General features: G+C 46.1%; 1 protein-coding gene across 5 annotated transcripts in view; it reads right to left on the bottom strand.

Annotated features, from left to right (window-relative positions):
- STAB1 (stabilin 1) overlaps positions 1-26,624 on the bottom strand; it is a 192,822-nt gene that overhangs the window by 58,881 nt on the left and 107,317 nt on the right. For all 5 annotated transcript variants that reach the window (XM_056524140.1, XM_056524141.1, XM_056524144.1 and 2 more), the window contains 10 exons: positions 25,498-25,693; positions 24,872-24,967; positions 22,648-22,693; positions 17,408-17,487; positions 16,534-16,659; positions 9,206-9,279; positions 7,521-7,595; positions 5,502-5,621; positions 3,651-3,698; positions 3,481-3,564 (listed from right to left, as the gene is read on the bottom strand). In XM_056524140.1, coding sequence (XP_056380115.1) covers positions 3,481-3,564; positions 3,651-3,698; positions 5,502-5,621; positions 7,521-7,595; positions 9,206-9,279; positions 16,534-16,659; positions 17,408-17,487; positions 22,648-22,693; positions 24,872-24,967; positions 25,498-25,693 — 945 coding nt within the window. The remainder of the gene's footprint in view (positions 1-3,480; positions 3,565-3,650; positions 3,699-5,501; positions 5,622-7,520; positions 7,596-9,205; positions 9,280-16,533; positions 16,660-17,407; positions 17,488-22,647; positions 22,694-24,871; positions 24,968-25,497; positions 25,694-26,624) is intronic.

Genomic DNA, 26,624 nt, shown 5'->3' with positions numbered 1-26,624 from the left:
CCATTGGGGGGACACAGACCTTGGGTGTATGCTGTTGTTGCTAGGAGACTTGACACTAATGAAATAAAAAAAGTCAGCTCCTCCCAGCAGGATATACCCACCTACAGAGCCTGAGGTAATCAGTTTAGTCCCCAAGCAGTAGGAGAGGACCGAGAAGGCAGAAAACCAAGACCAGTCCGAGGTAACCAGAACAAAAAATTAACTGAACACACCCTTGGACAGGTAACCAAAACTGGAACACCAAAGAAAGGGCGGGAGCTGTGTCCCCCAATGGATCCTCTGAGAAAAAGATTTTACGGTAAGACAAAAATGCCTTTTTCTCTATCGGCTCGGGACACAGACCTTGGGACACACCAAAGCCGTCCCTAGGGTGGGCACAGAAAACAATCAAGGGGCAGGCTGGGCCACCGCCGCCTGCAATACCTTACGGCCCAGACTAGCATCCGCGGATGCAAAGGTATGAACCTGGCAGAATTTAGTAAAAGTGTGCAAGGACGACCAGGTAGGCGCCTTACAGACTTGAGAGGCTGAAGCCCTGTTATGGAAAGCCCAGGAAGCTCCGACAGATTGGGTGGAGTGAGCTGAAACCCTGAAAGGAGGAGTCTTTCCCCTGCAACGGTAAGCCTCTGAAACGGCAGACTTGATCCACCGTGAAATGGTTGCCTTGGAAGCAGGTAAACCCTTATGGTGACCGTCTGTAAGAACAAAAAACGAATCACATTGACGAAAGGGAGACGTAAAAGAGAGGTAGGTACGCAACGCCCGTACCACATCAAGTTTATGAAGCAAGCGCTCCCCGGAATGAGATGGAGCGGGACAAAAGGACAGGAGGACGATATCCTCATTAAGGTGGAAAGCAGAAACCACCTTAGGTAAAAAAGAAGGAACCGGACAAAAAACAACTTTGTCCTGATGGACAATTAGAACGGGAGAGCGTCAAGAAAGAGCCGCCAACTCCGAAACCCGTGTGATGGAGGTAATTGCCATAAGGAATGCCACCTTCCAGGAAAGAAGACGAAGGGAAACCTCCCTGAGGGGTTCAAAGGGCGCGCCCTACAGTGCGCCAAGGACCAAATTAAGATCCCAAGGAGGAGTTTTAAGGAGGAACCTCGTGGGCCACTCCTTGAAGGAAGGCCCGAACATGAGAATCAGATGCCAGAGGGCGTTGGAAAAGAATGGAAAGGGCAGACACTTGACCCTTTAAAGAAGGCTTGCGTGCCTTGAGCATGGTGCGAACCCCCTGTGTTGAGAAGCCACGGGCCCTTAGTACCGCGGTCTCAACCACCACGCCGTCAAATGCAGAGACGGTAATTTGGGGTGGCCCAAGGGACCCTGAGAGAGAAGGTCTGGATGAAGCGGAAGGCTCAGCAGTACCACGCCCTCCTAGGCTAATCCGGAGCCACGAGAATGGCGGGAATTCCCTCCGCTTTGAGTTTCCTCAGGACCCTGGGAAGGCGAGGAAGAGGAGGGAACAGATAAGGTAGGGCAAACCCCGACCAAGGAATTACCAGTGCATCTGCTGCCAGAGCACGGGGGTCCCGCGACTTCGACACAAAGAGGGGAACCTTCTGGTTGTGGCGGGATGCAAAGAGATCCACATCTGGAGTTCCCCAGAGGCCGCAGATCTCTGCAAATCCCTCCGGATGAAGGGACCACTCGCCGGGGTTGGGAGAGGACCGGCTTAGGAAGTCTGCTTCCCGATTGTTTATGCCTGGGATGTGAATTGCTGAGATTGCTGGAACCCTGAGCTCCGCCCAGAGAAGGATCTTGGAAACTTCGGCCATCGCCGCCAGACTGTGGGTGCCACCCTGGCGATTGATGTATGCCACCGCAGTGGAGTTGTCTGACTGGACACGAACTGGGCGGTCCTGGAGAAGGATCTCCCAATGTAACAGGCAAAGGTAGATTGCCTTCAGCTCTAAGATGTTGATCGGGAAGAGTGTCTCCCTGAGAGACCAAAAGGCCTGGACTGTCCAGTCTCGGAAGACACCCCTCCAACCCGAAAGGCTGGCATCCATCGTGACAACCAGCCAATGGAGGGGCAGGAAGAAGTGCCCCTAAAGAAGCAGGGGGGGGAGCGGAGCCACCACAGAAGGGAGCGACGAGATGACCGAGGAAGTACGATCTTGCGATCGAGGGACAATGGGGACCTGTCCCACTAGGATAGAATTGCAAGTTGAAGGAGTCAAAAATGAAATTGAGCGAAGGGAACGGCCTCCATGGCCGCCATCATCCGACCCAGGACTTCCATGCAAAACCGAATGGATACTGGGGAGGGGTTCCTGAGTATACGAACCCCCGACAGAAGGGTCAACCGCTTGTCCGACGGAAGGTGAACCCGGGCGGACCAGGTGTCGAATCGAAGTCCTAGAAAAAACAGGGACTGAGTGGGGGGATAGGTTGGACTTGTCCCGATTGACCAACCAACCAAAGCGAGACAGGGCCTGAAGAGTGAGGGTGAGACTCTAGATTCTGGTCCTTGGACGGAGCCTTGATCAGAAGGACGTCCAAGTAAGGGATCACTGAGACCCCCCTTGTCCGTAGCAGACCGATCACCGGTGCAAGGACCTTGGTGAACACCCTCGGAGCTGTGGCTAGGCCGAAGGGGAGAGCCACAAACTGAAAATGTAAGAAAATTCAGAACATGGGTGTCCCGATGTCCACTGAGGAAAGAAACTCCCCCTGATCCATGGTTGCCACAACCGAACGGAGAGACTCCGTGCGGAAGTGGCGCAAGAGGAGATGCCGGTTGAGGAGCTTTAGATCCAAGATGGGGCGTACTGGACCCCCTTTTCTTGGGAACTACAAAGAGGTTGGAATAAAACCCTCGAAAGCGTTCCCTGGGAGGAACCGGAACAATGACCCTCTGAATGAGGAGAGACTGAAGCGCACCCCGGAAGGCCTAAGCCAGAGAGGGAGATTGCGGAGCTCGGGAAAGGAAAAAGCGATCCTTTGGAAGAGAGGCAAACTCGATCTGGTAACCGTTGGACACCACATCCCTGACCCAGGAGTCCTGCACATGCGTGGTCCAGATGTCCCGGAAGAGTAACAGACGACCTCCCACCCGAGAAAAATCTTATGTTTTAAAGAGACATTCCAGTGTTTTCTGACAAATCATGGCCAAGGATTGGCTGAGCCAACAAGTCCTTCTCAGAGCGGTAGAGGAGAGTAGATCAAGCCATCGTCCAGATATGAAAGGGAGCTGCGATGGACTGAGGCTAGGCGAGTATGCCTTTTTTTCCCCTACATTCCCCCACCCCCTTCCCTTTCCCGCCAGCAGCTTATGAATTTTAGGAAACATTGGTCAACCTCTTTAACTTGTGGTTTAAAGATAGCAACATTCTCCAAACATAAATAAATAATAGATGTATCTGCACTTCCAGCAGATCACAATGACCTGTACAATGTTTTATACATTATCCAAAATCCCAAATGTCATTATCTATGTACAATAAAATATAAATCTGTCATAGTTTTTACCGTGGTGCTGTTTTCAAGAATCTCTCTGAGTGGGACAAAAACAGTTAAAGTTCCTTTTTCTGATAAGTCCTCTATGACATTTCTCTACCCAAAAAGATGACAAAAGAGACATATCACAACATGTTTCTTTATTGTCTCTCCTGTTTCTACTTAGTAATTATATTACTGACCTGCAGAAGAGAGTAAAAGTGGTATGTTTTTCTATCACTTTGAAGCACCTACAAAAATATTAAAATATATATATGTATATATTGTTAATGATATTTGGGGGAATGAAGGTAAAGAAACATTGGCGGATAATTTTAGGAACAGCCTAGCAAATGACTACTTACACGACAGGCATACATAAAGATTACACAAGTAATATCTCACACCTTTTGTGGAATTCGCATCTGACAATTCACTACTAATTGAATACTAGGTATACGTTTTGAATGCTTTTGTATACACTGAGAACTCATAGGCTAACATTTATTTTTGTGCAAGGATCACTTTTTTTTAGTGTGTGCTTTTGCTCTCTGTGGCTTCAAAAACAACATATTGGGCCTCATTTACTAATGCTTTTCCGTGTAGATTTTGTAGGTTTTTTTGTGTTGCAAAAAGTCAAAAAAACCTACTAACTCTCTCTAAAAAAAAAAAAAACTACAAAGGGCCGTGTCTCAAGAAAAAAAACAAACTACAATTTCAAATAAACCCTAATGTTTCCATATAAAATGTGGTGGATTTGAACTCTGGAAAATCCAACAGCTCAGGGCATGTATGAAAAGAGCAAATAGTAGGGAAAATAGTTTCAGGGCATGTATGAAAAGAGCAAATAGTAGGGAAAATAGTTCATACCATGGAAAAATACCTGTTAGAAACAAAAATCCACTAAGAAATCAACACTCTACTCTGATGAGGCGTATTGTGTGATAAGGCTTTAAAGGGGTCCTCCGGCACTAAGACATCTTATCCCCTATCCAAAGGATAGGGGATAAGATGCCTGATCGCAGGGGTCCCGCCGCTGGGGACCCCTGTGATCTTGCACCCCGTTCGAATCAGACCCAACGCAAACACGCTCCAGGGACTGATTACTGTTGATCACGAGGACGGAGCGTTGTGACATCACGGCTCCGCCCCCGTGTGACGTCACGATCAACCCCCTCAATGCAAGCCTATGGGAGGGGGCGTGACAGCTGTCATGCCCCCTCCCATAGGCTTGCATTGAGGGGGCGGAGCGTGACATCACACGGGGCGGAAGCGTGACGTCACAACACTCTGTCCCCGTGATTGCCAGTAATCAGACCTGGAGCGAACACGCTCCAGGGACTGATTATAACGGGGTGCTGCGTGCAAGATCACAGGGGTCCCCAGCGGCGGGACCCCCACGATCAGGCATCTTATCCCTATTCTTTGGATAGGGGATAAGATGTCTTAGCGCCGGAGTACCCCTTTAAAAGGGATATTTGCCCTTTGTTTCACCTCTTGACAAATCTTTTATGTCCAGTGTTTTTTTTAACCCTTTTAAAATAAAAGGACATATTCATACCTTCCAGTAACAAACCATCCCTACCAGTAACAGCTCTAGTTAGAAAAGTCTGATCCTTTGCAAAGGAGGATCTCTCCCAAAAGGTGATATCCTGAATCAGGAATGTTCTATTCACTTGGATTAAAATAGTGTCTAACAGCTGTATTCTGCTGTGGCTCAAAACTGCTGACAAACTCCCTTTAATATTATTCCATTTATCATACATATATGGAACAGATTTATTTTGTGGTATCTGGTGAGTCACAGAAAATGTATCTGTTGTTTTTTTCCCATAAGAGCAAAACTGGCTTTTTGCTTACATAGTCCATTTACTATATTATAGAGTGACTGTGTATGCATGGACACCTCTGTTGAGCATGGAGGGCACCCACAAACATGGGTTCTATAGGGTCTTACTTGTCAGACCCTCACTTATTAGAAATGTACGGCATATCGTATAAATATGATGAACTAACCACCAAGAACTACTACACAGATAAATTAGATAGAGAACCTGAGTAATCCGTCCGTTGCAGGTTAAGCCATCCCCGAAAAATAAAGGCCTACACCTGCAGTAGCGTCTTCCTAGGGCAATATTTATGCATATTGCATACGGACTACAGCCTCCATTATTCTGTAACGAAACAAGAAACAGATGAATACGATGCATTCCTGAAACAAAAGAAAATGGAGGGTAAAAACAAGACCAGTACATTTCTGTTTATCTAATCTGACATGTTATACATTGATTAAAATATCTCTTAGGCTCAGGTATATTTATATATATCATACATAGAATTTCATTTGAATAGATACATGGTTTATAATCATCAAGAATGTTGGCAGGTGGAATGTAATGGAAAGATGGGGTTTACTGCTTTCTATAGACTTATCATTAGAGAAGTTTCCTCAGGGTCTAGAGGTGTCAGATTTTGGATATTTCTTGGGAAAAAGGATCTTAAAGGGTACCTCTCATCAAATAAACTTTTGATATATTTTAGATTAATGAATGTTGAATAACTTTACAATAGCATGTTAATGAAAAATATGCTTCTTTCTATTGAATTTTTCCCGATCAGTCCTGTCAGCAAGCATTTCTGACTCATGCTGGAGTCCTAAACACTCAGAGCTGCCAGCCTGCTTTGTTCACAGCCAAACAGGCTGTGAACAAAGCAGGCTTGCAGCTCTGAGTGTTCTCCTTTGTGAACAAAGCAGACTGGCAGCTCGTAGTGTTAGGACTCCAGCATGAGTCTGAAATGCTTGCTGCCAGGACTGGTAGGGAGACCCCTAGTGGTCATTTCTTCAAAGTGGAAAATTAAATAGAAAGAAGCATATTTTTTAATAACATGCAGTTGTAAAGTTATTCTGCATACATTAATCTATAATATATTAAAAGTTTTTTTGATGAGAGGTAGCCTTTAAATAATATCAAGGAAGTTTCCATTGCTATCATATCAATGCTATCAGTCTCCAATTGTCCTGTATAAAATTGGCCTTAGAGACAACTTTAATTGTCCAGAATGTAATATTGTGGATGCGTATTTCTATCAATTGATATCTACACATGTACAGGTATTCAGGTCTTGTGTATTGCAAATAGACTGGATACTTCTATCACTTGCACTGTCGTTGACGCATTTTTTGAGCCGTAACACAGACAATTGACAACTGACAATTGACAAAAAAAAAAAAAAAATACATTTTGAAAAAAAAAAAAATATTTTTTTGAAATACAGAGTTTCAGTGAACTCAATGGAAATGGAGAGATGATAATTCCCATTCAGTAAATTAAAGGGGTACTCAACCCCTAGACATCTTATCCCCTATCCAAAAGTTTAGAACACTGGGAGTGGCCAGCGGGGGTCGTGACGTCATGCCACACCTCCTCAATGCAAGTCTATGGGAGGGGGTTGTGTGGCCGCCACGCCCATCCCATAGACTTGCATTGAGGGGGTGTGGCATGATGTCATGATGGGCTTGGCCATGACATCACGACCCCCACCGCCTGCTCCAAGTGTTCAGAACAAAATGTTCTGAAGGCTGAGGCAGCAGAGTACCTCTTTAAAAAAAAAAATTAATAATAATAATAATAATAATAAAACCTCAATTTGGCTGGTTTGCCAATTTTATAATAGTATATGCTATATGGAAAAATGGAAAAAAGTTTTAAGAAAATGCAAAAAAAATTTAAAATAAAAATCTATAAAAATAGATAGGAAAAAAAATAAATAAAAATAAAGACCCTAAACCGTGTGCACATAGCCCTGAATGAGATCTCAAAGATAACTGTTTCCAAAAGAAGGCAAAAAATATTAATATGTAGATTACTTGATACAGCTGGCTCAGCATATATCCATACATTACATTATTAGGCTTAGTCATACACAGACTTTATTGGAAACTTTTAAAAACAGATTAAAAAAATAAAAAATAAAAAGAGAATTTTACTAAGATCTGAAATTATATGCAATGTAAGTTACAGGAGTTTTGTGCATTAAAGTTATTTCTTCAGCCTTATATGTGATTAACAAACCTCTTTGCAAATGTTGATTTCTGTACATGAAATTGAACCATTTCCTTCATACCCTGGTGGGCAACTGCACGCCACCTGCAAATAAGTGTTAGGACCAAAGGAAAGACAAAATGACGTAAAAATTATATTTAATACTTTCAGGATTGTTAATAAACAATTACAAACATACAATACTTCTTATACATATTATTCATTGGTTCATTCATTTTGGCACATAGATGAGATATATGAAGGCTCTTTTACAATACTATCGTAAATAACGGTACACTTGTTTTTTAAATACATTTTTTATTATGGTAGAAAAAAAAAGGATGTTTTATAATATTTCATTGTTTATTCATAAGGAGAATTCTTATTATTATTTATACACTGCTCAAAAAACATAAAGGGAACACTTAAACAACACAATGTAACTCCAAGTCAATCACACTTCTGTGAAATCACACTGTCCACTCAGGAAGCAACACTGATTGACAATCAATTTCACATGCTGTTGTACAAATGGAACAGACAATAGGTGGAAATTATAAGCAATTAGCAAGACACCTCCAATAAAGGAGTGGTTCTGCCTGTGGTTACCACAGACCACTTCTCATTTCCCATGCTTCCTGGCTGATGTTTTGGTCACTTTTTAATGCTGGCGGTGCTTTCACTCTAGTGGTAGCATGAGACGGAGTCTACAACCCACACAAGTGACTCAGGTAGTGCAGCTCATCCAGGATGGCACATCAATGCGAGCTGTGGCAAGAAGGTTTGCTGTGTCTGCGTAGTGTCCAGAGCATGGAGGCGCTACCAGGAGACAGGCCAGTACATCAGGAGATGTGGAGGAGGCCGTAGGAGGGCACCAACCCAGCCGCAGGACCGTTACCTCTGCCTTTGTGCAAGGACGAGCACTGATAGAGCCCTGAAAAATGACCTCCATCAGGCCACAAATGTGCATGTGTCCACTCAAACGGTCAGAAACAGGCTCCATGAGGGTGGTATCAGGGCCCGATGTCCACAGGTGGGGGTTGTGCTTACAGCCCAACACCGTGCAGGATGTTTGGCATTTGCCAGAGAACACCAAGATTGGCAAATTCGCCAGTGGCCCCCTATACTCTTCAAAGATGAAAGCAGGTTCACACTGAGCATGTGACAAAGTCTGGAGACGCCGTGGAAAAAGTTCTGCTGCCTGCAACATCCTCCAGCATGACCGGTTTGGCGGTGGGTCAGTAATGGTGTGGGATGGCATTTCTTTGGGGGGGGGGGGGGGGGGGGCCGCACAGCCCTCCACATGCTTGCCAGAGGTAGCCTGACTGCCATTAGGTACAGAGATGAGATCCTCAGACCCCTTGTGAGACCATATGCTGGTGCGGTTGGCCCTGGGTTCCTCCTAATGCAAGACAATGCTAGACCTCATGTGGCTGGAGTGTGTCAGCAGTTCCTGCATGAGGAAGGCATTTATGCTATGGACCGGTTCCCCAGACCTGAATACGATTGAGCACATCTGGGACGTGTTATCTTAATGTTCCCTTTATTTTTTTGAGCAGTGTATATGACATTCCAAATATAACAAAATTCATTTCAGAACAATATAGCTCTCTACCGAAAATAAAACCCACAACAAATAATCATCAAATAGATAATATTGATTCTGCGGCATAGGGTGAGTTGTTTGTGTTGTAACGAAAGGGATGGAATCTTACCTTGTTTGGCCCAGTTTTAATGCATTCAGCTCTGTAATGACAGCCACCATTATTTTCCAGACACGCATTAATTTCTGCATAAAAATTAAAAATTTCAAAAAGTTCACTTCACCAAAAAATCTTTAATGAATAGCTTATATCAGTAAAATAAATATGAACAGTGTCCTTCAGGCTTCACTGCATTAAGGCCTGTAAAACACTGGCACACTATTATGAGAGACAAGGTATGTTTTTATTAATATGGTTTACTATTTCTAGGTAATGACTTTTTGTAAGAGGGCTAAGACATGTCATGTATAGTTCAATATATGCATCCTAGTAAGGATTCATTTATTTCATGTTTGGCCAGTGTGACGCCAGTATGCACTGACATAACAGCAAAAAAAAGTAGATCGGAACTTCTATTGGGGTACACATCACCCGCCAATTGGTTTGTTTGTGGCCAGCCAGTTTCCGCCGCTGTTGTACGGGGGTATTTTTTGTGGTCGGTCCCCTTGTGTTGTCTGTTTTTTTCCGGACTGTTCCTTTTTCTGGTTGGTTCTCCTTCTGCTTTGGGACTAAACTGAGTTACTCAGAGCCAGGGTGCGGATATATCCTGCCGGGAGGAGCCGACTTTCTTTTGTTTTTTGCCTAGTCTCAAACGGCAAGCAGCATATACCCATGGTTCCTGTGTCCCCCAATAGAAGCTAAGAGAAAGAGATTTTACAGTAAGTATAAAAATCTACTTTTCTCGAGCGCTTCATTGAGGGATACAGGAACCATGGGGCATCCTAAAGCAGTCCCTGGGGAGGGAAAGACCCACACCCCAGCCAGAAAAGAACTAGGCGGACGACTGAACTGCCACCTGCAAAACCCTACGGCCCAAGCCTGCAGAGGACGCAAAGGTATGAACATGGTAAAACTTGGCAAAGGTATGCAGAGATGACCAAGTAGCCGCCTTGCAAACCTGAAGAGCCGAAGCCCCGTGGCTGACCACCCAGGAGGCCCCCACTGCGTCGTTGGAGTAAGTTGTCACTCGAAAGGGGGGGGGGGTACCTGACCCTTGCAATGATACTCCAAAATGGCGGACTGGATCCACCGGGAAATAGTTCCTTGGAAGCTGGGAACCCCTTGCGCCAGCCCTCGAGAAGCACAGAGGGTCACTCCGCTGGAAGTCCAGTTTGTGAAGCTGGCGCTCCCACGGATGAGAAGGGGATGGGCAGAGGGAAGGCAACACAATCTGCTCATTCAAGTGGAAGGAAGTCACGACCTTGGGCTGAAAAAAGGGTACCAGCCGAAGAACCACCTTGTCTTGGCGAAGCACCAGAAAGGGGGAATGGCAGGACAGGGCTGCTGACTCAGACACACGGGGAAGGGATGTGACTGCGACAAGGAAGGCCACCTTCCAGGAATGGAAGCAAAGGGAAACCTGACCCAGAGGCTCAAGCGGAGTGCCCTGCAGGGCATCCAAAATTAGGTCGAGGACCCAAGGCGCAGTGGGGGACCAGAATGGAGTGACCTTTTGAGCCACGCCCCGGAAAAAAAGTGCGTACATGTGGGTTGGACACAAGAGGGCGTTGGAAGAGGACAGAAATCGCCAAAACCTGCCCTTTAATGGAACTGAAGGCAAGGCGTGTTTCCAGTCCCGACTGCAAAAAGGACAAGAGATTTGGCCAGAAAAAGGAGGTGGGAGAGAAAACGGGCCTCACACCAGAGGAAATAGGCCCGCCAGGTACGGTGGTAAATCCTGGCGGACAAGGGCTTCTGGGCACGGAGCATGGTCCGGATCACATGGGTAGAGAAAACCCGAGCCCTCAACCGCCACGCCGTCAAATGCATGGAAGTAAATTGGGGTGGCAGAGTGGCCCTTGGGAGAGAATGTCGGGAGGATCCGGAAGTCGGAAGGGAACGCCCGCCACGAGACTGACCACATCCGCGTACCACACACGATGGGGCCAAACCGGGGCCACCAGAATCGCCAAGACGCCCTCCGCCTTGAGCTTTAGGCTGACCCTGGGAAGAAGGGGAAGTGGATGGAAGAGGTACAGGAGAGAGAAGAGGGTCCAGGGGACCATGAGGGCGTCCACCGGCAGGGCCAGGCGATCATGCGACCTGGAGACAAAGCGAGGGACTTTCCTGTTCCAGCGAGATGCAAAAAAATCCATGTCTGGAGTCCCCCAGCAGTGACAGATTTGAGCGAAGACCTCCGGATGAAGGGAACTCTCACCCGGGTGTTGTCCGTCTGTATCCGCACAGAAAGATTGCACAGAGCTCCAGGATGTTGATGGGGAGACCGGACTCCGAAGGGGTCCAATGGTCCTGGACCGTTTGGTCCCTGAAGACACCTCCCCAGCTGAGGAGACTCACGTCTGTGGTCAGGACATTCCAATGGAGAGACCTGTGGAAAAAGAAAAAAGGGGAAAGGCTGCGCCTCGTGTATTACCCAGGGTATCTGTGTCCCAACCAGGGACTAGGGGAGCCACGAATCTATAAAATGGCTGCTCACCAGAAGTATGTAGAAATAGGCATATCACCCCTTAGGGTTACTCAGCATGTGGAAGCGAACTGCACGGCCCAGGGTCCAACAGGAGAAGATAAACTCTTCTCCCGTACCATTAAGAAGAGGAAATACCCTCCGAAACGAGTCATTGGAAGATCTATTAATAAACGCAGTGCCTCCGGGCACTTTACTTTCCATACATATTCGTTTTTCATTAACCTGGATCTGCAAACAGCACCTAGACAAGGTTCAGTTTTTTCTCTCTTCATTTATTCCAATGGAGAGGCAGGAAGAAGTGACCCTTCCCAGAGGACAAGAGACTGAAGCTACCAAAGGATTGAGCGTTGAACTTGGAGCGGAAGCCGGATCCCTCGGTGGAGAGATGGGGGATCTGTCCCAATGAAAGAGGATGGTCCACTTGAGAGGACGGTACCAAAATTGGGTAAAGGGGACCGCCTCCATGGAAGCTATCATCTTGCCCAGGACAGACATGCAGGAACAGACAGGAATCAGACCCGGCCGTCAAAGCAAGCAAATCTCTGACAACAACTCTCTCAGATTGTCCTCCGGAAGAGTGAGGTGGGCCTTCGCTGTGTTGAAGGGGATCCTAAGAAACGTCAGAGATTGGGACGGGCAAAGGTTGGACTTCGCGCGGTTGATGATCCAGCCGAAACTCGACAGAGTGATGCTGAGACTCACTTGCTTTTGTTCCAGGGAGGGTGCCTTGATAAGTAGGTTGTCCAGATAGGGGAGAACCAAGACACCCCGAGAGTGGAGGAGAGCCACCACTGCTGCCAGCGTCTTGGTGAAGACTTGGGGTGTGGTCACCAGCCCGAAAGGCAAAGCGACAAATTGAAAAAGACCCACAGGAACAGCGAATCTGAGGATCTGCTGGTGGTCCGGGAAGATGGGGATGTGCAAGTAGGCATCATTTATGTCCACGGAAGAGATAAACTCTCCCAGATCCATGGAGGCGACTACTGGCCACAGGGATTCCATCCGGAAATGCCGCAGCCGCACATGACAATTTAGAAGTTTCAAATCGAGAATAGGTCGGACAGCGCCGCCCTTCTTGGGAATTATGAAGAGATAAGAGTAGAACCCCGAAAAACATTCCCAAGGAGAGGGACTGGAAAAAACGATCCCCGGGAATAGAAGAGAATTCTATTCGATAGCCCTGGGACACGACCTCCCGAACCAAAACACCGAAAGAGGGACAGGTGACCGCCCACCCAAGGAAAGGACTCGGATGGGGGCGCACTCTCAGGCAGTGGGAGGCTTGCGAGTCCCGGATTTGGAAGAGGGGCGGTTGGAGCGGGGCCCCGATTTCCCAGAGGAACGAGCCTTAAAGGACGACGCCCTCCTCTCCTGTGAGGCTGCCGATTTGTCCGGACACCATGAGAAGTGAAAGGGGGCGAAAGGAAGAAGTCTTCCACCGCGAGTCTGAGTGGCGCATATGATTTTGTGGCAAGAGAGAACTCTTGCCCCAGTAGCCTCAGAAATGATCTTGTCGAGGTGTTTTCCAAAGAGACGAGACCCAGGAAAGGAAGCTAAGTAAGGGAACGCTTAGAGGCTGCATCGGCATTCCAAGCCTTAAAGGGGTACCCCGCTAGAGACAAACTAATCCCCAATCCAAAGGATAGGGGATAAGATGTCAGATTGCCAGGGTCCCGCTGCTGGGGACCCCTGGGATCTCGGCTGCGGCACCCCGCTATCATTACTGCACAGAGCACGCTCGCTCTGTGTGTAATGACCCGCGATACAGGGGACGGAGCATCGTGACATCATGGCTCCACCCCCCTCATGACATCAAGGCCGCCCCCTTAATGCAAGTCTACGGGAGAGGGGGTGATGGCCCCCACGCGGATCCATGATGTAACGATGCTCTGGCCCCTGTATTGCCCGTCATTACTGCCCGAGTTTGCTCTGTGCAGAAATGATAGTGGGGTGCCGCAGCCAAGATCCCGGGGGTCCCCAGCAGCAGGACCCCGGCGATCTGACATCTTATCCCCTATCCTTTGGATAGGGGATAAGATGCTAGGGGCGGATTACCCCTTTAAGCCACATGTAGCGTCAAAGAGCCACTAGGTTGCCCGAGGCAAAGGCAGCACAGCAAGACGACTCTAAGGAGACCTAGCAGAGCTAGTCCCCTGCATTAGAGATTTGCTGAGCTATATCCGCCAAATCGCCGGGGGAGGAACCTACTAAAATCCCCTGGCGCAATTGAACAGCCCACACCGAGAAGGCTTTGGATACCAAATTCGAGGCAAAAGCTGGCGATAAAGCCGAGCCCGTCGCCTCAAAAGCAAATTTTGCCAAATTTTCAATGCACTTATCTGAGGGATCTTTAAAGGGCTGCGTCAGCCAGTGGCAGGGTAGTTGATTTAGACAGCCGCGATACAGGAGGGTGCACCGTAGGAGAAGACCACTTTGCAACCAGGTCCTGAGGAAAGGGAAAGAGAGCACGGAGCTTCTTAGTCCCATGGAAGTGCTTATCTGGATGCTTCCAAGCCGCCTCAAATTCAGTGTGCGGGCTGAAAATTTGGGGTGCCCAAGGAGCGCGGCGAAAGGACACTTCAGGGGCCGTGCCTGAGGCTCCTGGGTCCTGTAGGTGGAAGGTGTCCCTGACTGCCGACACCAGACTGTCCACCATATCTGACATACGGGAAGTCTCTTCTGAGTCAGAGGGAGGATCCGAAACCAAGTACAAAAGCTCCCCTGGGGACCCGGAGCACACCGTAGGAGTTCCAGAATAGGTGGAGGTGGACTGGGAGCGGGGTACGGAGATCGCGAGCGGACACTGGGTGACCGGCTGCGGCGGCGCCTGGAGGAGGTGGAGAGAGAGCGGGAGCGGTGGTGGGAGGACTCTGCTCAGTCGGACTCAGGGGATGAGTCGGAGGAAAGGCGACCTGGACGGTCACATGAGCCGTAGAGAATGGCGGGAGGGGGGATCTACCATCGTCTCCCTGGGAGACGAATGCAAGGAGGACCGCCCCAAAGCATAGACCACCTCCTGGGAGACCCTGGCCAAATCGGAGATTGTCTGAGAGAGAGAGGAGACCCACTCAGGAGCGGGATCATACCTCCCGCATTCCGGTGGGGCATCCTGCACGGTAGCCAGGGGAGGAATGGGCCGCAGGGATGCACAGGGTGGACAGGTAGGCTGAGTTGAACTGCCAGGCATTTTAGTTCTACAGCCTGAACAGGAATAATAAGTGACCAGCGCAGGGGCCGCTTGTTGGGGAGGGGGGGGGGGGCGGTTCTGGGGTCGGACATGAAAAGACACTAGTAAATCAGACAGCCAGACAGACAAGGAGTGATCTCAACCAGGTTCCTGTGTCCAGTCCTGAAGGGTACAGCTGGAGCAGACAGCAGGACGAGATGGCCGGCAGAGAGGCTGAGCTGAGCGGCAGGCTGAGAAGAGGAGTGTGTCCAGCCAGGTCCATGTTGGGTCAGGAGCAGGGAAGGAGGGGCCACCTGACCCCTGGAGTGTTCGCAACCTCAGGAGTGGCCAGAGACCTGACCCCCAGAGTGCACGCTTTGGCCCCATAGAGTGAAGGAGAGGGGGAGGAGAAATGCAGCCCGCTGCAGCGCATGCTCCCACATGATAGGCTAAAGGCTGCTCCCGATAGGCCGAGGGCAGGAGAGGATGAGCTCACAGGATCTCTCGTGCGCGATACTGGTGCTAAAAAGTGGGCAGAGTTATGTCTAGGCCCAAGCCACGAGCTCACTTAGCTCACCGCCGGCGACCCGGACCGTAAGAAGCCGGGTGCGCATACTCAGTTAGGAAGTCTTTTACCAGAGCCACCTGGGCTACCTGCCTTAAGCCCGACCCGGCTGGCAAATGGGGGACCCGGACCCAGGGTACACCACCAGGCGCTGGTTGGTGGTGAGGAAGGGTTAACGGCCCATGCTGCAATGCACTGTGCCCATAGTTCGCAGGTGGGGGACCAGGCAGTGCCTTGCTCCTGTCGCCCCATGCTAGAAAAAACAAAAAAGGAGAGAAAATCTAACTATAGACTGAGACTAAGAAAAAACTAAAGAAATAAGACCAGTTCTGGAGAACTGTGTCTGCCTCCTGCTGACACTAAGCTAAAACGGAGTTACTCAGAGCCAGGGGTTATTGAGTAAATGAACCGCAAGTAGTCTACTAACATCTAGTTAATTTCCTGTACTTATACTTTTGTTTTGGGGGACCCAAAAGCATGGTCTGCTGCTCTTTTGTCTTCCACACAGGAACAGTATGCATTCAGAAAATAGAGCAAATGTATTCAGTCCATTAAAATCAATTGGCCTGGCAGCTTCCTTATTCTGCACCCTTCATTCTCCATAGACTTCTATATGTAACTGTAACCTGATACATCAATGAGCTGATGGGTTTTAGAAGAAGATGGGGAACAGAAAAGAAGTCTGATAAGTTGAGGTATTTTTCTCCAAAACAATATAGTACAACATTTCTTATATTTGCTTGTACAGTGATCCCTCAAGTTACAATGGTTTTAACATACAATGCTCCTCCTGGAACCAATTAATATTGTTACTTGAGGGATCGTTGTACTATAAATTTATGCAAAGCTTGTTGAAAGGTGAGTAACCATTTATCAAAAAAATGTATAAATAAATAAAAATAAGAAAACCTAGCAGTGTACACATTTTAATGAGACATAAGTAGAAGGAAGGAAAGAAAATCTGTGCTTGACATGCTACAAAGGGACCTCCAGAAAACTAAGATTTGATCACAATGAACTAAGATATGATCACATAATGGTGTTAAATCAATCTCTACTATGCATGTGGCAATACTACTATCGTTACCAAGAAAAAGAAAGAAACTATTACTGATACTTACCGAGACAGAAAAACCCATCTCCATTATAACCCTCCATACAGGTACAACGTGGCTGCCCCAAGGGACCTCTAGCGCACTTTGCATACTTGGAGCATCCTCCATTGTTCACAGTGCAAGGATCTATTTCTGAAATCATAAGGAAAAACGTGCAGATTTAGGAACCGTGTGAAAGGCAAAGAAAAGCAGAGCACTGAAAGCAACCCCAGGAGCGGGCTCAGGGATGTCCAGCCGCTTTCTGTGCTCAATAGCTTTTATGTCTGCAATCTAAACGTGGCCCACATCCCAAGCAGGGACCTCACTCTATTTGTGTGAATATATAGTGTGTAATTTTGTAATGTCTGATACCTGTCTTTATTTAAACCCTCAAAACTGTAAAGTGCTGCAGAATCTGTTGGTGTCATATAAATAAATAAATATTATTATTATGTCACGTATACTGCACAAGCCAAAGGAAGATAGATCCGGCACTGCAATCCACTAAATGTCCCAACTCGGACAGCATGGACCGGCACCTAAACCAGTGTGGCTATACTGCGGGTGCACTCCTAAATAGACAATAACTGATGCAATGAAGAAGAAAAAAGAGGATGCACTCACTCAGATAATCTTGCCAGACGAAATCTTTATTCCAGATCCATATGGAAGATTATCTGAGTGAGTGCATCCTCTTTTTTCTTCTTCATTGCATCAATTATTATGTCGATTTGGTCAAAAATAACAACGCACAGATAAAAAAGGCCAAAAGTGTTTGGTGGATAAAGGATGATATATAATCTTTTCAATAAAATACATCATAATAAATTGGTAAATGTTTTTTATACATTTTGCAGGAGAGATGTACACTGTGGATACATATAAAAAGCCCTGATCCTACCTGTGCAATATGTCCCATTCCCTGTAAAGCCAGCGAGGCACGAGCATCTCACAGCGGAGTTTGTACCATTTGTAATGCAGCTGGTGAAAAAATGTAATACATTTTTTTTTTTAGTAAAGTCTAGAAGCAGAGTTGTACAAACATGACACAAATACTTTATAACAGCAAATGTCCTAAAAAAAATGTCCTGTTCAAAATCTGCACATGAGTCTAGCCTCTAAGCTTGAATACTACTTTAGATAATGCTGTCACACTGTGTAGGATCTATACCGTATTTTTCGACGTATAAGATGCACTTTTTCTTCCCCAAAAAAAGGTGGGGGGGAAAAGTTGGTGCGTCTCATACGGCGAATACACCCCTATCGTGGCGGTCCCTGCGGCCATCAACGGCCAGGACCCGTGGCTAATACAGGACATCACCGATCGCGGTGATGCCCTGTATTAACCCTTCAGACGCGGCGATCAAAGCTGACCGCCGCGTCTGAAGCCAAAATAACACTAACCCGGCTGTTCAGTCGGGCTGTTCGGGACCGCCGTGGTGAAATTGCGGCGTCCTGAACCGCTTACAGGACACCGGGAGGGACCTTACCTGCCTCCTCGGTGTCTGTTCCATGCCGGGATCCCCTGCATGGCCGGCGCTCTCCTTCGTCATCATCACGTCGTCGCGCACGCCGTCCCGTCATCCAATAGGAGCGGCGTGCGTAGCGACGTCATGGCGGTGAAGGAGAGCGAGGATACCGGGCCGCAGAGACGTTCCGGAGCGACGGGGACACCCCGGGGACGCGGCGACAGCGATGGAGGGCGACATCCAGGGCAGCGGTGATGAGCGGTGATGGGTCCGGAGCGGCGGGGACACGTGAGTACTACCTCCTATACCTATATACCTCCTATACTACCTCCTATGCTGGGAGTTGTAGTTTTGCAACATCTGAAGGTCCGCAGGTTGAAGATCACTGTCCTATACTTTACATTGTATTTGCTTCAGAATCTTTATTTTCTAGATTTTTATCCTATAAAATTAGGTGCGTCTTATATGCCGGAGCGTCTTATATGACGATAAGTCTTACAAAAGTAAAGTATTCATTTGTATAGCTTGGTTTGCACTTACTACATTGCAGAAAAACTACAACTACAACTTACCAAACTACACTACCCTGGTGTTGTATGCTATTATTATGTGGCACCAGAGATTTCAGGTAGCCTTGGGCACTGGCTGGGACTGCAAGTTTAAGGTACATTTTTATAAAAAAGATGACCCTTGTCAGAAGCAGAATACAGAATGATTCATAGCTTAAAATGGCAGAAAAATAATAACCATAAGTATTACATAGTAATATCCTTTTTAGAAATCAGATGATCATGATAGTACTGTATGTTAATACTTGTTTTCTCAGGAGGTAAAACAAATAAACAGACTGTTCTAGAAATGTTAATGCTTACTAGAAATGGGCTTTAGAATAAATGAGATTCCCAGAGAAAGATTAATATCTAATTGTGATGTGAGTTAAAGAGAAACTGGAAAAAAAATAGTTTTTTTTAGCAAGTGTAGTCCATATTTGGGACTACAGAACTGGAAATCTACATGTCAAATTGGTATTGCTGAGTTTCATTAGCTGCTCCCTCTCTCTTCACGCCCTGTATCACCACCACTGACCTTAAAGTTTTGGCTCTTATGCATGTAGAGTGAAGGAAAAAAATATTTGATCCCCAGCTGATTTTGTGAATTTGCCCACTGACAAAGAAATGACCCATCTATAAGTTTAATTGTATGCTTATTTGAATAGTGAGATACAGAATCACAACAACAAAAAATCCCCCAAAAATGGAAAAAAGCATTTCAAATCAGCAAAGATTTTTGGCTCCCAGGTGTATTTTATACAAAAAATTAGCTAAGATTAGGAGCACTCTCTCAAAATTAATAGGATTAAAAATTTCCTATTCTGACCCCTATTACTTTTTTTATTTTTCCGCATACAGGGAACACCATCCCCACCATCAAACATGGAGGTGGAAACATGCTTTGTGTATGGTTTTCTGCTAATGGGACAGGACAACTCACTGCATCTAAGGGACATTGGATTGGGCCACGTACCATCAAATCTTAATTTAGAACCTCATTCCCTCAGACGGGATACTGAAAATAGGTTGTAGATGGTTATTCCAGCATGACAAAGACCCAAAGCACACGGCCAATGCAACAAAGGAGTGGCTCAAGAAAAAGCACATTAAAGTTGTACTCCAATGGAAAAAAAAATCTTTAAATCAACTGATGCCAGAAAGTTAAACAGATTTGTAAATTAGGAAAAATGTAATGGAATGCGTAGCTCAGACAACCGTGATAAATGAACGAGGTTAACTGGATACCTCTTACCCAAAAGAGGAATCAGGGATACAATCAACAAAAAGAAAACAGTTTTCCAGTCCTCAGTAAATTCACTCTCAATTAGAGTTGTATGATTAGCACCTCTTCTATACACCACTGAAGAAGGGGTGCTAATCTATTATACCCCGAAATGCGTTTGGTGACTTTTTGCTGATATTTTATTGACCGGATCCCACTGAACTCAGTTCACACTGAGCAACTTATAATAATGAGTTTTCCTCAATACACTATGAGGCTGTGTATTTAACACCACTAGAAAGAGGAAAATAAGCCGCATTTCTATCCAGGATATATACTAGTCTACAAGTTTGCGGACACACTCTATAGAACTTAAGGACTCTCTTATCCATAAACTGGATTGAGCGGACACATTATCATAGAGTCAGCTGACCTGCCATCAGCTGACTGCTGACGTCAGACACCACCGAGGACCACGCTGACCGGCCGAACATCGCCATCACGGGAGCTCGCTGGAAAGACGCGGCTGCACACCGCCGCCCCAGCTAGAGCGGGTGAAGTCAGCTAGACCCCAGGAGTGGTGAGTGGCACGAACGTGCCGACAGCTTCATTGCAGCTATAACACTGCATTCTGCTATCGCATAGAGTGTGTACCATACGGGACATTGATACAACATTGTATATCATCATTGACATTGTTTATAACTAACGCAAACATCACAGTGGATACATCCGGCACCTCTTAATTTTGGTTACAAAAACTATTTATAAACACAGCACAAAAAGTACATGAATGTGGCCCCAATTGTACATAGAACTATACTAAGATCGCGATCTTGCCCTCTATAAGACATCAATACACGGTTACTATAGGATATTTCAATTGGAATCTACATTTTTGAATTATTGGACCATTGTTGTTTATTGCTTTTTTTGTATTTTCATTACAGGTGTTTACACTGTAGGTCCATTCTCTATTTCTTTAGGCAATTTCATATTCTAGGTTGTTTCTTCATTGCAGGTGACACAACTGATCCATATACTTAGATAGATAACTCTTTATTGTCTATTGTTCATTACACATTGACTCAGTATTTACCTCACTATATATTTCAGCATTTAATAAGGAGGGCTATATGTCGAACAATGGTCATATGTATTGATCTTGTACTTTTTGTATTCTGTGGCATCCGTTTTTAATTTTTTAGTAGTGCCCATATAGGGCCATATGTAAGGCACAGTATTAATTTTTATTTTTTATTTTATTTTTATCAACATTCGTACACTTACCAATTGAGCTTTATATTAATAAATTTCCATCTAAAATATCTATCCATTTTCTTTTCTTGTTGACACCAGACAGATACCATTCAACTCTAATTGAGAGTGAATTTACTGAGATTTGTAAATTACTTCTATTTAAAAATCTTCCAGTACTTATCAGCTGCTATTTGCTCCACAGGAAGTTCTATTCTTTTTGGATTTCCTTTCTGTCTAACCACAGTGCTCTCTGCTGACACCTCTGTCCATTTAAGGAACTGTCCAGAGTAGGAGCAAATCCCCATAGCAAACCTATTCTGCTCTGGACTGTTCCTAAAATGGACAGAGGTGTCAGCAGAGAACACTGTGGTCAGACAGAAAAAAAAAGAAAAGAACTTCCTGTGGAGCAAATAGTAGCTGATAAGTACTGGAAGGATTCTGATTTTTAAATAGAAGTAATTTACAAATTTGTTTAGCTTTCTGGGACCAGTTGATTTAAAGAAAGATGTTATCCAGCGGAGTACCCATTGAAGGTCCTGTTGTGGCCAAGCCAGTCTCCAGACCTAAATAGATTCAAAGAACATCTGTAGAGGGAGCTTAAAGGGGTACTCCGCCCCTAGACATCTTATCCCCTATCCAAAGGATAGGGGATAAGATGTCAGATCACCGCGGTCCCGCTGCTGGGGATCCCCGGGATCCCCGCTGCAGCACCCTGCTATCATTACAGCACAGAGCGAGTTCGCTCTGCACGTAATGACGCGCAATACAGGGGCCAGAGCATCGTTACGCCACGGCTCCGCCCCTCGTGACGTCACGGCCCGCCCCTTTCAATACAAGTCTATGGGAGGGGGCGCGGCGCTCGTCACGCCCCCTGCCATAGACTTGCATTCAGGGGACGGGCCGTGATGTCACGAGGGGCGGAGCCATGACGTCACGCGGCTCAGTCCCCTGTATCGCCCGTCATTACGCACAGAGCGAACTCGCTCTGTGCTGTAATGATAGCGCAGTGCCGCAGCGGGGATCCCGGGGGTCCCCAGCAGCGGGACCGCGGCGATCTAACATCTTATCCCCTATCCTTTGAATAGGGGATAAGATGTCTAGGGGCGGAGTACCCCTTTAAAGTTTGAGTTGCCAAATGTCAAACTCCAAACCTTAAAGACTTGGAGAGGATCTGCAAAAAGGAGTGTGAAAAAGGGGGAGATTTATCAAAACATGTGCAGAGGAAAAGTGTTGCAGTGGCCAATAGCAACGAATCAGATCATTTTTAAAGAAAAGGGCTCTAAAAAAATAAAAGAAGCAATCTGATTGGTTGCTATGAACAACTGCACCACTTTTCCTCTACAAAGGTTTTGATAAATCTCCCTCAAAATCCCTCCTAAAATGTGTGCAAACCTGGTGGCCAGCTACAAGAAATGTCTGACCTCTGTGATTGTCAGCAAGGGATTTCCACCAAGCACTAACTCATGTTTTTCATATATTTTTGAATATATGTTTTTCAGATAAACTCAAAACTCCTTTAAAATATGTTATTATAGACAGATGTTTTTTTTTTTGTCAGTGGGCCAATGTACAAAATCAGCAGGGGATAAAATATTGTTTTTCCTTCACTGTAATGGATTTCATGAAATCATCTACTTACTAGGCATAAATGCTGCAGCTGCCATTGCACAAATCTGTTTTGATATCTAAAAAAAAAAAAAAGAAGGATCCATTTTAACATATGTTTAGCGTAACATACAAGCAGCAAGAAACGGAAAAGAGCAAATAAAAAAAGTGTAATCATGAAGACTTTTTTTTAGGCTTTGTAACAACGCTATTATGCATTGCCTCTGTTAAACAAGGAGAGTACATTGTATTTTAATGATGTTTGATATAAATGTTATATTGAGGTCTAGGAGTAGAATTGCCATGGATACTTCTTACTGGTGTTTGTCGACTAGGGTCCCCCAGAACACAAGAGCAGGACCTGTCACTTTTACAGTAGAGATAGCAAACTTCAGTCTATTCAGATATGCTTGGCACAACTGTCCTGTTTCCGTCTCCATACGTATCAAGGCCCTTTTCACTTTGGGTACCTCTCCATTTCTTTTAAATTTCTCTTAGGGGTCAACACTAAGCATAGGATACCCTACATTTTTATGGAGTGTAGGGTGGACTCCTAAAGTTCAGTATAATAATGCATGTGTATTATGTAAACCACAGTTTTTACACATAGTCACAGAGGTGAACACAGTCTAACAAATCTACAAACTATGAAAATCTTGGTCCTAGTCTTTTACATCAAGGTAGAACAATCTGCAGATCTCTAAATGCTGTTTTCATTCATCCAAAGGCCATTTTTAAAGGGGTACTCCGGTGAAAAACTTTTTTTTTTAAATCAACTGGTGCCAGAAAGTTAAACAGATTTGTAAATGACTTCTATTAAAAAATCTTAATCCTTCCTATACTTATTAGCTACTGAATACTACAGTGGAAATTCTTTTCCGTTTGAAACACAGAGCTCTCTGCTGACATCATGAGCACAGTGCTCTCTGCTGACATCTCTGTCCATTTTAGGAACTGGTCATACCTATAGCAAACATATGCTGTTCTGTACAGTTCCTAAAATGGACAGAGATGTCAGCAGAGAGCATGATGTTTTGCATCAGCTGGGAGCACCCGGCTTGGGAAACACTGGTCTATGTAGAGGACAGGAGCTTCTTCGGGGTCCTGTACAGTACACGCAATGTCCTAAAAAGTAACATGGAGCCACCCTCACCTGGTGTCCAAAGGATCAGCTAACCCTGGCACAGGTAAAGTGTACAGAACATGTAATACCTCCCTGTACTGTAGGGGGCGCTACCAGACACCAGTCAGTGCATGCACTTCAGTAATACAGGGTTTTACCAGTGAATTCCCATTCTGATTGGTCGGTTCTTCCAGCCAGTTACACGTTTCACAGATCTGGACTGTCTGTAGCATTGTATGTTGAGTCTGGCTTCAAGTTACAATGGTCCAGAAAAGACAATTATATGTTGAAACTATTGTATGTTGAGGCCATTGTAAGTAGAGGGATCACTGTATTTTCTTGAAATGAACCCACAGTTCTGTACCACTCATCTCCTGCTTGGACTACTTCATCGTAATTGAAAACACTTGTTCCCCTCCAATCCATCCTCAACTCTGTAGCTCAAATGATCCACCTCTCACCTCGCTTCTCCTCTACCTCTCCCCTGTGCCAATCACTTCATTGGCTACCCTTTGACCAACAAATTCAATTTAAACTGTTCACCATGGCATATAAGGCCATCTACAACCTGTCCCCTCCATACATCTCCAACCTGATATCCCTATCAAGCCCCGCATGTAATCTCCGATCATCTGAAAATGTCCGCCTATGCTCCCCCCTGGTCCGCACTTCACATGACTTTTTCCGGGCTTCCCTCATGCACTGGAACTCACTACCTCAGCACATCCGGCTCTCACCCACCATAAAGAACTTCAAAAGCAACCTGAAGACCTGAAGCCTATGACCATCAATTATCCTGCTGTCACTGCACCACTAATGGCTTCTTCACTACCTGCTCACAGAGGACTTGCTGTCCCCCTCACCTACTGTTTCCTTCCCCTCTCCCCATCTGTGTCAGTCGGCAAGTTACTTTGTGTAACGCTCAATGTTCCCATGTAAGGGTTATGTACTGTTACCCTTATCATATGTACCAAGGGCGCTATATAAATAATAATCATGAACCTAGTGATGCTATTAATAGATGTTTTTGATCAAATTTCCTTTTATCCAATGCTATAAAATACACATGTAGGTTAAAAAACTTTGCAGATTGAGATTGTTTTCCGGTGCAGGAGTGACCTGGTGATATATTTACCTATTTCACAGGTATAGCCAGTCCATCCTTTATCACACTGACAGAACCCATCTCCGTGGAGTCCATCATTACACTTCCCATGAATACAGTCACACTCTGTTTAAAAAAAAAAAAATGATATCAATTACAGCTACTGACATTTCTTAGTTATTTTTGTATATGTCAAAAAATAATTATCTGGATTACATCAGGTTATTACCTAGCGGGTAAAAATACCCCTCAACAACCAACTATGGGGGAGATCTATCAAAACCTGTCCAGAGGAAAAGTTGCTGAGTTGCCCATAGCAACCAATCAGATCGCTTCTTTCATTTTTGAAAAGGTCTCTGAAAAAAATGAAAGAAGCAATCTGATTGGTTGCTATGGGCAACTCAGCAACTTTTCCTCTACACAGGTTGCGAGAAATCTCCCCCCGCCCCCCCCCCCCCCCCCCCCCCCCCTATGGGGGAGATTTCTCAAAACCTGTCCAGAGGAAAAATTGACCAGTTGGCCATAGCAACCAATCAGCTCGCTTCTTTTATTTTTCAGCGGTCTGTGGCTGCAACATATGAACCCACCCCTAACAGCACCAAATTATCTGTACCATATGACATCATTAATATGCAAATTAAGAGAGTGAAAGTCACCTGCATCGCAGTCTTTTCCATATCTTCCAGCCTCGCAGGTTTCACAAGCCGTTCCATGAAAACCTTCTTTGCATATACATTCTCCACTTCCAGCGATCCCATCTTGACACTTTCCATTGTTGGAACAGACATTGTTCTGTCCACCTGGGCATTCTAGACACTGGTGTCCATAAAACCCTTCACAACACTGAAGATCCTGCGACGGGGGGAGATCCAGCTTAGTAACCAGAGCCTTAAACCATTTGGGATCTCAGTAAGGTGCATTCACACCACGTTTTCACAATATGGCAGCCGAATCCAGCGGGGGAATTTTTATAACCAGCTGCCGTATCCCCGCCGGACCCGTGCCGCACTCCATTCATTTAAATGAGCAGGACGGAGCCAGATAGTGACTCCGGTCAGCTCATGGTGGATTTGCTGCTGGACTGAAAACCGTGGCTTGCCATGGTTTTTAGTCCGGTGTGAGGTGCAGAGTTGCGTCCTATGCGGTTCCGGGTTTGCTCCGCCCCTCAGCTGTACAGAGATTGCCGAAGATACAGCGAGGGGAGGGGAAGGCAGAGCAGGGCAGGACGCAACTCAGCACCACCCTCAGCTCACAGGACACAACTCTGCATCACTCTCAGCTCACAGGACACAACTCAGCACCACCCTCAGCTCACAGGACACAACTCAGCACCACCCTCAGCTCACAGGACACAACTCAGCACCACCCTCAGCTCACAAGACACAACTCAGCATCACCCTCAGCTCACAGGACACAACTCAGCACCACCCTCAGCTCACAGGACACAACTCAGCACCTCCCTCAGCTCACAAGACACAACTCAGCATCACCCTCAGCTCACAAGACACAACTCAGCACCACCCTCAGCTCACAGGACGCAACTCAGCACCACCCTCAGCTCACAAGACACAACTCAGCATCACCCTCAGCTCACAGGACACAACTCAGCACCACCCTCAGCTCACAAGACACAACTCAGCACCTCCCTCAGCTCACAGGACGCAACTCAGCACCACCCTCAGCTCACAAGACACAACTCAGCACCACCCTCAGCTCACAAGACACAACTCAGCATCACCCTCAGCTCACAAGACACAACTCAGCACCACCCTCAGCTCACAGG

The sequence above is a fragment of the Hyla sarda genome, chromosome 6, assembly GCF_029499605.1.
Source record: "Hyla sarda isolate aHylSar1 chromosome 6, aHylSar1.hap1, whole genome shotgun sequence".
Taxonomy (NCBI): Eukaryota; Metazoa; Chordata; class Amphibia; order Anura; family Hylidae; genus Hyla; species Hyla sarda.
This window is presented reverse-complemented; position numbering and strand designations above follow the sequence as displayed.